The following is a 15,092-nucleotide window of genomic DNA, read 5'->3' on the forward strand; positions in this document are numbered from 1 at the left end:
GGCAGTGTAAATACGAGGAGCCATTGTAAATAGGTGTCGGTGTTTGCTGCTTTGTCCTTGTAACCCCCCCCTCCGTAAACTGAAGTCCCCCTCCTTAATCCTTACCCTGTGTGTGTGTGACCCCTTCGAGGAGTTTCAACCTCTGTCTGTCGAAGTCCGAGGGGTGAAGGTTAATAAACGTGTTGTTGCTGGCACATCAGAGGTGTGCGAGCTTCATTCTGTGTTAATCCCCAAGTCATTACAATTGTTTAAAGTGCATTATGTCAATCGGCATAATTCAATTGGCATTTACCCATCTTTTTGCACATTTCAGAGTGAAAGTGCCCAGGGCCTACAAACACCAGGGCGTTTCTCGAACAGAGTAGGGGTGTTACACCAGCATCCCGGCCCAAATTTCCCATTGGCCCTTACCAATCATGGCCTCCTAATAATCCCCATCTATGAACTGGCTTCATCACTCTGCTCTCCTCCCCACTGATAGCTGATGTGTGGGGAGTGTTCTGGCGCACTATGGCTGCCGTCGCATCATCCAGGTGGGGCTGCACACTGGTGGTGGTGGAGGGGATCCCCATTACCTGTAAAGAACTTCGAGTGGATGGTCCAGAAAAGCGCTATATAAGTATAAATAATAATCATTTTTAGTATTATCATTTAGTCATCTAATGAAGGCCCTTGGGCGTCCAACAAAATTAATCACCCTCAAGTTATTCCATGATGAAATTACCTACCACTGTTTATTGCAGTGGATCTGATACTGAACCATTTATTAGCAGCACAAGTACAGCAGCAATGTATGGCTGTGGTTAAGCTTTTGGACTTGTACCTGGAAGGCTGCGCATGCACATCTGTGTGTGAATCTGTGGCATAACTGTTGTGCCCTGTACTGCACGTACTGTACATCACACAGGCTGCTTCACTAAAACACCCAGCTGTGTAAGTGGGGAAGCCATATTTGGAATAAAGCACTTAGCAAATCAATCAATGATAACAAATAAAATCCGATACCAAATAATAAAGTCCTCCACGAGCATAGGGGTCAACATGAACAAAAACAGAATTAAACAGGAATGCGGTATTGCGCCAGTGCTCTTGTCTGTTTGCCTGACAGCTGTCAAGGACACCAAAGTCGCCTTTGGAATTAAAACTGAGTACTGAGGAGATATATGCAGTTTTTTTCAACATCTATTCCGAAACCAGAGTCTTCAGTCCACCCATAGCTGTGCTGTCCTGGAGCACAATGTGAAGGAACTTCAAAATCTCAATCGCCCTGACGAAACATCTCCCCACTCCCACTGGGGCCTCAGCACACAGGAAGTCACCATCAATGTTAATGTCACAGAATGAATAACCAGGTGTAGAACAACAGGCATCAGGAACCACACTGATCTTAAATTGGCATTAAACAAACAGTCTCCTTAAGGTGGTGCATGTATCTTCCCTTGCTCTTAAGCTTCCCATTGATCATAGGTCCTCCTTGCGGGAACACTCATTAATTACTCATTAATTACCACACAGTGCAGAGGGGACATGTGGGATTGCAAGAACAAGGTGTGAAGACACAGTCACCTCTATGCCTTCTGCTTGCAGCCACTTGGTCAACGAGCTCCCAGTGGTTAGCTCTGCTGCACCCTGGACATCAAAGGGACACTCCCACTCCGTCAAGAACAGCTAAAAAACAGCAGTGGACAGGACACAGGGGAGAGATTGCAGCGGTTGGACCCAGGGGAGCACTCGGACACCAGGGACTCTACAGAGAGCAGAGGACTCGGAGACTAGCAGGGTAGAGGGGGGAGCATGAGGAACCACACTGCGCAGGACAGCTGGCAGGGAGGAGGATGCGGAAAACGGCACAGAGTGTCTTCACTGTGGCAGAGCGAGGTGCATCAGGCGACCGACCGGAGCTGGATTCGGAAAAGAATGCTGCCGGACATTTCCTCTGGGATGTTGGCACTTGGTCACTGGGGCCCCTTGTCACGAACTGTGTTCCTGTGTGCACCTCTCGGCGTCAACACCTGCGCCCTGGTTACGCTATCAGCTCTGCTTATACCCTCTCACTCCTCTCAGTCCTCGCTCACTGTTGAGATCGACTTAGCCTTTCTATTGTGCACGTACCTTTCTGACCTGACTTCTGGATTCTGACCCTGTTTTGTCTCCGGCTTCGTCTTTGTTTCTGCCTAGCAGCTATTGGATTTGGATACCCTTCTGACCTGACTTCTGGATACCCGACCCAGCTCTGTCTCCGGCTTCGTCTTCGCCTAGCGTCTTTTGGATTTGTTTACTCTACCAGACTCTCCAGAAACCCGACCAAGCCTGCCTACCCCGACCTCGTATACTGCCTTTCGCTCCTAGGATTTTGGACACCTACTCTCTCAGCACCGCATAGGGTCCGACCACCTTTTCTCACAAGTCCCTAGTGACTTCACTGACACCCATGGGGTTCTGTGAGAAACAGGCCCTGGTGGATGTGTCTGTCTTGTCTGACCTGTGGATGCACTTGTGCTTCTGGGGGATAGAGAGAACCTATTGCTGGGATAAAGGCATTCTAACCCCCTTGTAATTGCTAGGTGGCGAAGTCGGCTACAAAACCAAGAATTATTCCTGATTTAGGGGGGTCACCATCGGTGCCATGAAGCTCTCAAAGAATCGAAGTATTTGTCCTCCTGGAGCTGTCGTCTCTCCCAGAGCTCAACCATGGAGGAAGAAATTCTGCGCAGAATCCATTGCCTCACTTCCTCTGGCTTCACAGACGGAGCTCTGGAAAGAGAAGCAGAAAGCTTGGTGTACAGTGCTGTCATCTCCCAGGCTCCCCTCTGCTAGAAAGCACAGGTGATATATCTCACCAACACATCCTGGAAAAATGCCATTGGAATCACTCCAGGAAGTTTCCACACAACCAGCAATAATGTCACAGAAACGCCAGCATGAATAATAATAGAATAATAATAATTGCTTACACTTATATAGGGCTTTTCTGAACACTCCATTCAAAGTGCTTTACAGGTAATGGGGATCCCCTACACCACCACCAGTGTGCAGCTCCACCTGGATGATGCAACGGCAGCCATGGTGCGCCAGAACGCTCACCACACATCAGCTCTCAGTGGGGAGCACTGAGAAAACAATAATCGGCTCATCTGGCTGGATGCTCCCTGTGGAGACTCGACAACCACCTCAACCACGACCCTTGAGGTGGAGAGAGGAAGAATTTCTAACTCCCTCCTCGTGGGGACAATTAGGAGGCTAACCAGGCCATCCAGCTGTTTCGGGTGTTAGCAGATGATTGATCCAAGGATATCATCTTTAAGGTATCGGACCAACAAAAATGCTGTGTACCTTGTTGTACACTCCTGCCCCTCTTTGCGTAAAGAAATGACCCCTGCTCTTAGTTTCCAGTGCACTTCCATGTGAGTTTCGTGTTTGTCCTGGCGTAATATGTAAGGACTTACAAAAGAGACATTTCTCTATTTTAACCATTTTCTCTAGTCTAAACTAGAGCCTAGTTTCTCAGTTTATCCCACAAATACACAATCTCAAAGTGCCGGTTGTTCCAGCCCAGCAAAGAGTCGTTAAACACGTTCTGGGCTATTTTAAAGAGTGCGCTCCATATCAAAGTAAACACAGTGAGAGACGCGCTTGGGGAAAAAAAAGCGATCTTGTTTTTGGATTGTCTATTTTTGTTCCAAACACTAGATGGCACCAGACAGTTTTGCATCCTACAGGTAGATTTATCAGTTTCGAATTTCCCGAAGCATGTAGAAAGCATTGCCAATCGCAGGGGTGCGCGTTTCAGTGGGTTTACATGAGAGTATATCTGCAGTAAGCTCAATTGCGATCTTTGCGGACTTTTCTAAAACCGGAGATGTGCAATAACATTTACATATTTCATCCAACCCCAAAGGCATTAACGGACACGACAGATTTTATCCGACTTTAACTCTTCGCGGAACTCTCCATTTTGGCAATCAAACTTCTTAATTAGATACACAAAAATATGATGTGCCCACCTTCACGCGATTATACGGTAAACCAGATAGGCATATCAAAACCATTCCTCACAGAAACAGCCCTTAACTTCAAACACCCAAACAACGCGGTTTTATTAATGAATTATTGATTCACAGTAGCATATTTTAAGTACAGACGCATACTCTCTGACTTCGTTGATTTCTTGACTTCAAGAACTTCATTTAATGTTTGATTGAACGAGAGGTTTCTCATTCGAGAGGTTTAGGAGTTATTTCTAGTTTAAATGACTTCATGTTCATGGGATTTAAATGGTGATCTTTTAAAAAAAATTAAAACTATACTTCAACGTTTAAAAAGTCCGAATTTAAAATTACTGCTAAAACAAGGGGTGTGCAAATGCTTTTGTTTATATTCACTTATTTCACTCAGGTAATGGCAGTAATTGCTTTTCCCCAAATGCTACAAGTCTCTTTCTCAAAGGCTAGGTCCCCCCCCCGCCATGCAGAGCTCATGGTTCGGTCCGTTGCCAAGGTTACCCTCGGCCTCCGCCGACACAGTGCTGAGTGAGCGCCCGTCGGCTGCTGCTCATCTGCGGGGTAACAGTCTGGGCGGCCGGCCGGACTTCTTCCCGGGCGCCTCTCCAGCACTGGGTCTTGTGATGCTGTGGGCCGGGACAGGACATATCGGCCGGTTTCCGATTCCAGAGTATCCGAAAAATGCCCCCGCCAGCTTTAAATCTGCCTTTGCACAAGAGAGACAACAGCACACAGCTAAGTCTCTTCCCTTAATCCCCGACAGTCACATGGAGTAAGCGACTGTAAGTTTTCTCTGGCGTTTTAATTCGTTAGAAACAAATGCTGACACTTTTTTAACGCCTCGAAGTGGGTGCCGAGGCGAGGTTCAGATCGTGTCCCTTGTATGCACCGCGAAGTTTCTGTGCTCTCCCTTAGCTGGAGTTGCAGTATTGTTGCCTATCCGACCAGCTGGATCCTGGTCGGGGAATCTGCCCGACCCGGGGGCGGAGAACCGGCGGATCTGAGGAGCGAGTGGATCGGTACCGCTGGGCTGGCCCCTACTGCAACACAATCATGCAAAAAAAAAAAAATGAAGGGTTCCCTCTTTAAACAGTCGAAGTGTGTATGTGTTTGAGAGGGGGTACCGTAAAGTGCCGAAAAATGAGACACGCAAAAAACCTGCTGAAGAGACAGCGGCACTCCTCCCAGCCAAAGGAAGGCTGCTAAAATCTGGGATCCGAGCATTTGTCGCCGGACTCGAAAGTGGATTCGGTGTCGGACATTTTGAAGGAAGCAAAACATCTCTGAAGACCCTCAGCCGCCGCCAAACTTGAACGAAGTTGGTTGTGTGGCCGTGACTGGCGGTCCTCCTTGTAGCGAGCGGTGTGTCCAGCAGAGAGAGACAGAGAGGGGGCAAAAGTTTTGCCTTTTTTGGACAAGAGCTCCGGAGAGACGCGGTCCCTGGCAGCTGCGTTGTCAAAACACCGGAGGGCCGATTGTTTTGCACGCCTCGGTCCTCTCCCGGCTCCCGGCTCGCCCGGTCGTGCACGACTCCTCACAATTTTACACGCGTTTCGGAGACGCACCAGCCCCGCTTCCAGACGGCTTTCACGCTCGCCAGCGAGTCCGCTCTCGTGTGGGAGGGGAACCGACACAAGGCAACTGCGAAACATTTTTTAATATCTCGCTACTCTTTTTTTTAAATTGGTTATAATGAAACATTGTGACCCAAACGCCGCCTGTACGAACTCCGTGAAAATCAATATGATGAGCGGTTTGAATAATTGATGTCGCCCGGTGCCAGTCATTACAGCGTAACTGTATTTTCGCCTTTTATTATTGGTTTCATCTTCGCGAAGCGCTGGAGGGTATTTGTATTGCTGGGCATCGATGGGGGTACCCCTCGCCATGGACTGGCCGTAGAAAAGCACACCTCTCTGGAAGGTTTTCTCTAACTCTCCCCAGCCCAGGATATCATGGAGGAACCGGAGGTAAATATGCAAATATTATGTTTCCAGTTCATACAGCAGCAGCCCTCAGTGTTAAAGTGCTGCCTTTTAAACTGCTTTACTGCAGCATCCGATCGGCCACTTGTTAAGTCGACATTTACAAGTCGCTGCAAAGTGACAAATTTGATTTAACAGTAAATTGGTGAATAAACCTTTGTTACAGCTACGAGCTACCAGTGCCCAGGGCTGGATCTTTAAGAGTAATGTAATTAGCTCTAAAATCACTTTTTAGTAGTTGTCTGCCGCATTAACCCAGTGAGCACTCGCACCTAATATTTTGAAACTGGCCATTTTTCCACATCAGTGATGCGATGCGCATAGCCGAATTGCCTATACGAATGTTTCTGCCTGCTCCGTTTTGTGCCTGGTTTTATTACAGCTGTCTTATCCTAGGCAGAATTGAACCTTTCAACTTGGTTTTGGTTTAAACAAACCATATAAATTGATTTTGCAGTACACGTCAGAAAAACAAAATACACGTCCCATGCTTAAGGCTTGCTCTTTGATGTGCGTTACTGGAGCGGCGATCGATTGTCATGTTAACTCGCTTTTCATGCTGAAAAACCGCTTCTGATTGCGCCTCGGAGCTGAAACCTCGATTAGGCTTCCCGGCGTGTTGGAATACTGGAGGCGGAGTATCTAGAGGATTTTCTTCAGAGCTGCCGTCATGCTGTTTCACAGTGGGAAAAATCATGAGTCTCTACTCGAGTTTGATGGACAGGACCCGCTCCTGGTTCAGTGTGAAAATCCGTCCGCCACTTTAACTAATCCCTGAGTAAGTTTGTGGCCCAGTTGTCTGAGATATTGCAGAAGACGAGCAAGCGAGCTCAAGGGATGTACAGTAAGTCTCAAGCTGAACAGCTTTGTGAAGACGCTGCTACACTCCACGTTAGGATGTAGTGACTTCTCCGAGGTACTAAATATTGTGAGCTGTATAAACAATTTGTAATCGGCTTTAGTATCGTTAATCTTAAAATTAAGGTGGACCAGCTAATGGTAAACTCCCAGTTCCTTTTAGAAACAATAGTTTCACTAATAGGAGCTATCTGATATACTAAATAGCAAATATAAGGGTTATTGCCAAAAGTTGCTTGATAACTTAAAAGCTTTCAGGTGAACCTGTGTTTTCTGGGCCTGGCAAACAAATCCAGCTTACTTTTGGTGTCAAGACAACACATGTTTTTGTTCATGTACATCTGTCAGTACTGGATACTTTTATAGGATTTTTAAAGACTAAGTGTAATTCAGTTCCAAAAATGTATACTCTGGTGGGCAGTTTTAAAGAGTTTATAAATATCTAAAAATGGAAAAATCTGTCCATTTTCTAACCTCTTCTTCAAATCCAGGGTCACAGGGGAGCTGGAGCCTATCCCAGCTAGCAAGGGGCAAAAGGCAGGGTACACCCTGGACAGGACACCAGTCTGTCACAGGGCAGACACACGCACACTCACACCAGGGACAATTACAGTTTTCCCAGAAGCCAATTAACTTAGTATAATGTCTTGTGGGACTGTGGGAAGGAACCAGAGCACCCAGTGGAAATGCACACAGACGGGGGAGAACATACAAACTCCACACAGACAGCACCCCAGGTGCAGAATCGAACTCGGGGCCCCAGCACAGCAAGGCAGCGATGCTGGCCACTCCGGCACCCCTTTCAGTGTGGAACTGAAACACACTCACTTTACTGCATCGTACAGTGACCCTGACAAGCATCAGAGAATGGGGAAAAAACTACTTATTGCAGTCCTTCTAGTCCTGTGTGCAGATCAGTACTAGGCCATCATCACTGGTTTTCCTTATGGAGAAGGCATTTTCTAAACAGCTGTATGGGGAGCATATGTTGGCAGGTGTGTATGAATCTAAGACTACAGCTGCACTCGCTCTGCATTTGAAGTAATTAGTACCATCAAGGGCTCAGCTGGAAGAATGGAACTTGCTGACTCTGGTATAATATGGCCAGCAGCCATATCACCCTGCAACTCACAACTGGCAACCCACTGGAGCTCAGCAGGTGTGAGCCTGGTCAGTACCTGGATGTGAGACCTTCTGGGAAAAACTAGGTTGCTGCTGGAAGAGGTGTTAGTGGGGCCAGCAGGGGGCGCTCACCCTGTGGTCCATGTGGGTCCTAATGCCCCAGTATAGTGAAGGGGACACTGTACTGTAAACAGGTGCCGTCCTTCGGATGAGACGTAAAACCAAGGTCCTGACTCTCTGGTCATTAAAAATCCCAGGGCATTTCTCGAAAAGAGTAGGGTTGTAACCCTGGCGTCCTGGGCAAATTTCCCATTGGCCCTTACCAATCATGGCCTCCTAATAATCCCCATCTCTGAACTGGCTTCATTACTCTGCTCTCCTCCCCACTAATAGCTGATGTGTGGTGAGCGTTCTGGCGCACTATGGCTGCCGTCGCATCATCCAGGTGGGGCTGCACACTGGTGGTGGTGGAGGGGAGTCCCCATTACCTGTAAAACGCTTTGAGTGGTGTCCAGAAAAGCACTTTATAAGTGTAAGCAATTATTATTATTATTATTATTATTATTATTATTATTATTATTATTATTATAATGATGCACAGGGCTGGGGTCGCCTCTCTTAGGCTGGGCTGTAGCAGAGGACAGCTGTACAGAACCTCAGCATACTCCAGTGCTGATCATATTGCACGGTTTGGTAAGAACCAGTTTGGCCCCTACCAGTATTTCATGTGCTTTCCCAAAATGGTCTTAGTGCCTATAAAAACATACGAATGGTCACAAATGAGAGGAAACTGTTCAGCCCATCGAGTCCGTTTGGTATTGACCAGCTTAATTCCTCTCACCCAGCTGTTTCTTGATGGAAGCCAGGGTACAGACTTCAGCTGCTTGTCTGAGGGGCTTGTTCTGTATTTCCCCATAGTTTCTCCTCGTGTCCTCGGGTTCGTGTTTCACTTTTCATTCTGAAGTCCACTGTATCAATGTTGTCAGTGCCTTTGGGGATTTTCAGTACTTGTTTAAAGTCCTCTCCTCATCTTCTCTGTTCAAGACCAGAAGGTTCAGTTCTTTCAGTCTGTCAGTGTAGGACCTTCTGAATTGCATCAGAGCAGCAATATCGTTTTTAAAACGTTTTTATCAAAGTTCTAAATGAGGTCAAATGCATTGTATTTTAACATAACACTCCGTGATTTAAGTTCTGTGTCTTTAGTTATATATCCTAACGCTTTGCTTGCTGTTTTATTATTGCTACCCAACATTGTTGAGAAGAAACATTTCTAGCTAAGCGTTTCCTATCTTGTATTTATTAGGATTTTACTACCTACAGGTACATGCAGAACTCTGCACTTCTCTGCATGAAATGTCAACTGCCCAATCTTAAATTTTTTATTTTTTTTATTTTAAATTTTAATGCTTCTTTAATGTTTTTCGATCTTCCTATTTTGGAATCATCTTCAGACTTGACTATTTTAAACTATGCCAGATTTTCAACATAAATTAGTCAAATTAGTACAAATTCCTGCGATCCACCGCTAATTATATTATCCCAATTAGATCTTTCACCCCTTTTCTGTGCGCTTTGTGTTCTATTAAACAGTTCTCATTTCAAATGAATGCAGCTCCCTGAATTTGATCATATTTAATGAGGAACTCTAAACACACAATTACTGTGTTTGCATGTTCAGAGAACTCTAACAAGGTGGTCAGGCAAGACCTACTTTTTCTGCATCCATGCTGACTCTTCCCTAGGGATGTAGGTGATCTTCTAGTTCAGTTCTAAAACTTGTTTCCATAACTGTAATATAAAACAGACTTCCATCCATCCATTTTCTAACTGCTTCATCCGGTTCAGGGTTGTGGGAGAGCCGGAGCCTATCCAGTCAAGCAACGGACACAAGGCAGGATACACCATGGACAGGACACCAGTCCATCACAGACACACACACACTCGCACCAGGGCCAAATTTCCCAGAAGCCAATTAAACCTACCAGTATGTCTTTGGACTGTGGGAGGAAATCAGAGCACTCATAGGAAACGCACAAAGAACACAGGGATAACATACAAACTCCATACAGACAACACCCCAGGTCTGGAATTGACCTCCGATCTTGAGACGTACAATAAGACAGCGATCTTGAGACGTACAATAAGACAGACTTATTGATCTATATTTAATTGGTTTAGTTATGTCACCATTCATTTGGATGGGCAGTATATTGGCAATTCTCAGTCCCTGGATCTCGAGTGACAGCTGGAAGAGTTGCACCGATGCTTTCTCAATTAATGTTTAAGAATGTTTACATTTTAACTGTAACATCCTATAACCTGAGCCTGTTCCTTTTTTTTCTTAAGCATCAGTAGTAAAACTTAAAGTAATAGGTTTATTCCATGCTGAAAAAAAGAAGAAAGAAAACACAACGTTTCGGCGGTGGAGCCTTCTTCAGGTGTGAAGAAGCTGACGCAGCTACCCACCTGAACTACTACAGTAGTAAAACTAGGCTAACGTAAACAAGCGTTATTAACAGCTGACAAATCGAAGCCCTGCTTTACACACAAGAGCTGTGGGTGTCATTCCCAGCTGTGCTGTTGAAGCTGGCTGCCTTAACTCCCTCAGGAAATGTCTTGTTTACAGACAGGACAGGCTGCCAGACTGGCCTGTTGCTGTTTGACCACCTTTCTTATGTGCCCATGTTTTTATACCTGTGCGCTCTGATTACACTAGATTTCATCACACTGGATTCTCTTGTGGGGACTCTGTGCGCTGGGCAGAGAGGTTTGAGTTACTGTGCTGCCAGCGCGCTGTGCCAGAGGCGAGGATCAGTGTGTGCACGCGTGTCCACAGGCAGTCTCCCTTTGTCTCCCGACAACTGTTCCTGCTGGATATCCAGTTTCTTGCAGCTTTTTTCAGACTTGTAAAGGGAGGGGGAGGAATGAAATGTTTCACATTTTTCTGCCATTTAAACCCTGCGTCGTGATTAAATTGTAGAAGAGAAGACGAGCTTGTTCTCGGTGCTGCACTAACAAGAGCTTGGCAAATAAAATCTTCAGGTTTTCAAGTCTATAAAAATGTTTTCGTAAAGAAATAACATCACATTCACATCTGTATGGTCTTTTTGTCCGGTATATTTTATTTTCTAGAACTCCCATTGCTGATTTCAGTAGACATTTTGAATAAGAAACTGATTTTGGACTTACTGTCTGTTGTAGTACTACTGAGTTCTTCTTTTCACTGGCATTTAGAGATTGTTCTCCTTAGTTGTCCTGACAAATTATTTTTTTCCAGTACGAACTGGGTTCTGTGCAATCTATATTTCATTGTAAGCAGAGGATAGCTCAGCCGTACAGGATAAGCATCAAAGTTCATGCAGTGCTAGCCATATAACCTTTTTCTATGCTAAATATTGGGTTTGGTGTAGTCTACTTTGACAATATGCAGTGAAATCTTGGAAAGAGCCTGGAAAGTGTTCTAAAATCATTGTAGATGTAAAACACTGGATAGCATGTGTGAGAATCTCAAATTCCCATTCTTACCTTTCAGAAGAAAGATGCCCAAATTACTTACAAGAGGACATAGCTCACCTATGCTCAGATAAAAATAGCTACAGTACTTATAGTTCACAGTACTGGCATTAAAACCCCTATTTTACTGCCAGGCTTTCACTCTGGCTTCAGACACACACTCTGAAAATGCATTGCTGTTCCCCAGAAATGGATTAAAACATTCTAAAGTGAGCCCTTTAATTCCTAGAAGTTTTCTGTATGGTCTGTACATACAGTGGTGTGAAAAAGTAAGTATGCCCCATGAAAAGGTTGGTCTTTTTTTAGATTTTTGGACAAAATAATATTTGACAGTCATTTCGACAATACTAATAGATAAAGGTGATCGAATTCTAAAAAATAACATTGTAAAAACACCACAACACATTTTGCACTCATTTGTACTATTTAAATCAACAGAAATGCAATTTCCTTGTGTGGAAAAAGTTAGTACACCCCTACCTTTATCATTGCATCAAATGCTTACAATTAGAATCAGGTGCACCAAAACAGGTACAAATGATTAGAACACCATTAGCCTTATATAAACATCAGAAAGCTGTGGGCTGGTTTGGTCTTGGCAGTTGAGGTGTGTGGCTACATCATGCCAAGATCAGAAGAGCTCTCAGAAGCTCTCAGGAGAGAGATTGTTGGTGTCTATGAGTCTGGGAAGGGTTTTAAAGACACTTCCAAGCAATTTGTAGTCAATCACGTCACTGTCCGAAAAATCATCTACAAATGGAGAAAATTTCAAACCACTGGCAATCTATCTAGGTCAGGTCATCTCACCAAATTCAGCCCAAGAGCTGACCGAAAGATGCTGCAGGAAGTCTCCAAGAACCCCAAGATAACATCAACGGATTTACAGGCAAGTCTTGCCTCAGTCAGTGTAAAAGTGCATGAGTCAACTACGAGTCCGAAAGAGACTGCACAACTTTGCCCTGCATGCAAGGTCAGGAAGGAAGAAGCTCTGTCCCAAAAAGAATATAGATGCATGACTGAAGTTTGCCAGACAACACCTAGGTGAAGATCAGGACTATTGGAACAATGTGCTCTGGACGGATGAGACAAAGGTAGAGCTGTTTGGCCACAACGCCAGATGTCATGTTTGGCGAAAACCAAAAACTGTCTTTGACCAAAAGAACCCCATACCAACTGTAAAGCATGGTGGTGGAAGCATTATGGTTTGGGGCTGCTTTTCTGCCTCAGGGCCATCATAGAGTCAACCATGAATTCCACATTGTACTAGAGAGTACTTGGGGAGAATGTGAGGCCATCTGTCAAAAAGCTAAACTGTAAGTGGACCTTGCAACAAGACAATGACCTTAAACACTCAAGCAAATCCACAAAAGAATGGCTCAAAAAGAAGAAATGGAGGGTTATGGAATGGCCAAGTCAAAGCCCAGATCTTAACCCCATAGATATGCTGTGGGGGGACTTGAAGCGGGCAGTACATGCAAAAAGCCCTCAAACATCACACAGTTGAAGGGGTTCTGTAAGGAGGAGTGGGCAAAACTTTCTCCAAGTCAATGTAGGAGACTGATAGGCAAGATATATTGATATACGAGGAATGCCTATAAGAAGTGATTTCTGCCGAAGGGGGCACCAGCTATTGAAGCTAGGGGGTGTATTTATTGTTTCCACAGCAGAGAATTGCATTTCTGACTTTTTTTTGTTGTTGAATAAATGATGGCAAAGAATAATTTTCATTGTCATTTGTTAAATTAGATCACCTTTATCTATCACTATTGTTGAAATGAAGATCACATATCCATATATGCAAATATGTTGAAAAACGCACACCTTTTCATGAAGTGTACTTACTTTTTCACAGCACTGTACTGTATTTCTGCAGTTTTTCACCGGCGTATCTGAGTATCTGTCAGCCATTGTCTGGCTGGTTGAGTCGAAGGGTATGGTTTTCCATAGACATGCCTCAGCTGGCCCCGGTCACAGCCCTGTATGGACGGAGCAGCCTGTTCTCATGGAGACACAGCAGCGTCTCACCAGGGGGCAGGGATCTCTGATCCTATACAGGACTAGTCACTCATATTGTTCCACACAGTCATTATTTCAAGGTGAAGCATGCCTGAGACGTTTTCTGTAAGTGTATTTGCTTGTTAATTTCACTAACTTTAGCTTGCAATCTTTATTTCTTGATCAACACAGTACCAGAATGATCTCTGATCACGTTGACCTCCAGTATGTGGTCTTCTGTAAGGACTAGGCAGCAGAAAACAGTTTTTGAAGGTTGCAGTCTCGTGTTGTGGTGTGGGGTGGAGAGGGTGTCTTTCAAGAAGCCATCTGTTGTACAGCAGATTTGGAGCACAGTGTGATAACATCAGAACGTTTTAAGGATTTCTAGGGATTATTCTCTTCAACAAAGTTGTCCATTGTAAAAATCTCTTTCCATTTCAGTAATTCTAGAAACTTGTTTTTCTGAACATAAGTAATAGATGCTAATTCTATTCTAATAGGTAGCTAATGCTAACATTACATAAAAGTAATAGATGCTAATTCTTGCATTTTCAACATACAATCTAATGGAATAAACTTGATAATTGACAAGATGTTAAGCTTGCTTTTGTACTGAGGCCATGCAGCCTACCTTACTGGTTTGGATGGTTGCAGCATCATGTTCTGAGAACTTCATTCAAGTTACTTTTTCAAGCATCACAGCTTTAAAGGTACTCTTGACTTCCTAACACACGCCTTGATTGCGGTCCTGCCTGAAACCTGCAGTTCCCTTTATGTCCACTAGGGCTGGTTTCCTTGTTGAGCGCCTGTTTGGATTGGCCACATGCTGAAGGGTGACAGTGGGGGCAAGCTCTGCTTGGTGCTGTTTTCATTAGTGAAATGACCGTAGCGTTTTCTGACCAGTGCAAATGGTTGTCACCGTATGTCTTTGATTTTGACCTGTGTGGTTGATCAGATGAGGAAGACGCTAGTGCAACTTAATGAAACTCTTGCAGACGTTAGACATCACTGTTTTTTTTAACAGACTTGATTAGAATTGTCAGTAGCAATCCAAAAGAATGTTATTCTGTGGGCGGAGCGGTGGCTCTGTGGCTAAGGATCTGGGGCGGGAAGGTTGCCGGTTCGTATCCCGTAGACACATTCCTAATACAAGAAATTGTATATGGCCAATAAAGTGATCTTATCTTAAATGGGCCTGCTTTCTTATCCCCTCATTAAGGCAAGAAGAGTTACTCTCTTTTTTTTTAAACAATCTGGCTTGAAAGGGATTTTTGGAGTCGTTTTTTCTGTCTGGGAGGTGCGCGGGGCAGGGGGGGGCTGCGGTTCCCCGATACGCTCAGGCGCCGCTGTCTTCCAGGAGCGAGCGGAGCTGGGGGACATCGCCCAGCGCTTGAGGGAGGACGGGCTGACCCCGGGGGCCACGGCGGACGAGCGGCTGCGCCACCTGTGGCGCCTGTTCCTGCGCAGCGAGGGCAGCCTGCTGTCCGTCACGCAGGACCTGCAGGCGCTGCGCACGCAGCAGGCCGCGGAGATGAAAGAGGTGAGCGGCTCGTCGGCGTTCCGAGCTCTCCACTTGCGCAGACCGTCCAGGACACGGGGAAATGTCCCGAAGAAGCAA

At 45.2% G+C, this 15,092-nt stretch overlaps 1 protein-coding gene across 5 annotated transcripts in view; it reads left to right on the plus strand.

The window, feature by feature from the left end:
* Nucleotides 1-4,510: 4,510 nt before the first annotated feature.
* si:dkey-264d12.5 (coiled-coil domain-containing protein 30) overlaps nucleotides 4,511-15,092 on the plus strand; it is a 62,950-nt gene continuing 52,368 nt past the window's right edge. For 4 of the 5 annotated variants that reach the window (XM_069184075.1, XM_069184074.1, XM_015336784.2 and 1 more), the window contains exons 1-2: nucleotides 4,511-5,971; nucleotides 14,832-15,014. In XM_069184075.1, coding sequence (XP_069040176.1) covers nucleotides 5,957-5,971; nucleotides 14,832-15,014 — 198 coding nt within the window. In that variant the 5' untranslated portion in view covers nucleotides 4,511-5,956. The remainder of the gene's footprint in view (nucleotides 5,972-14,831; nucleotides 15,015-15,092) is intronic. The other variant, XM_069184073.1, reaches the window with a different exon arrangement.

The sequence above is a fragment of the Lepisosteus oculatus genome, chromosome 25 (genome assembly GCF_040954835.1).
Source record: "Lepisosteus oculatus isolate fLepOcu1 chromosome 25, fLepOcu1.hap2, whole genome shotgun sequence".
Classification (NCBI taxonomy): Eukaryota; Metazoa; Chordata; class Actinopteri; order Semionotiformes; family Lepisosteidae; genus Lepisosteus; species Lepisosteus oculatus.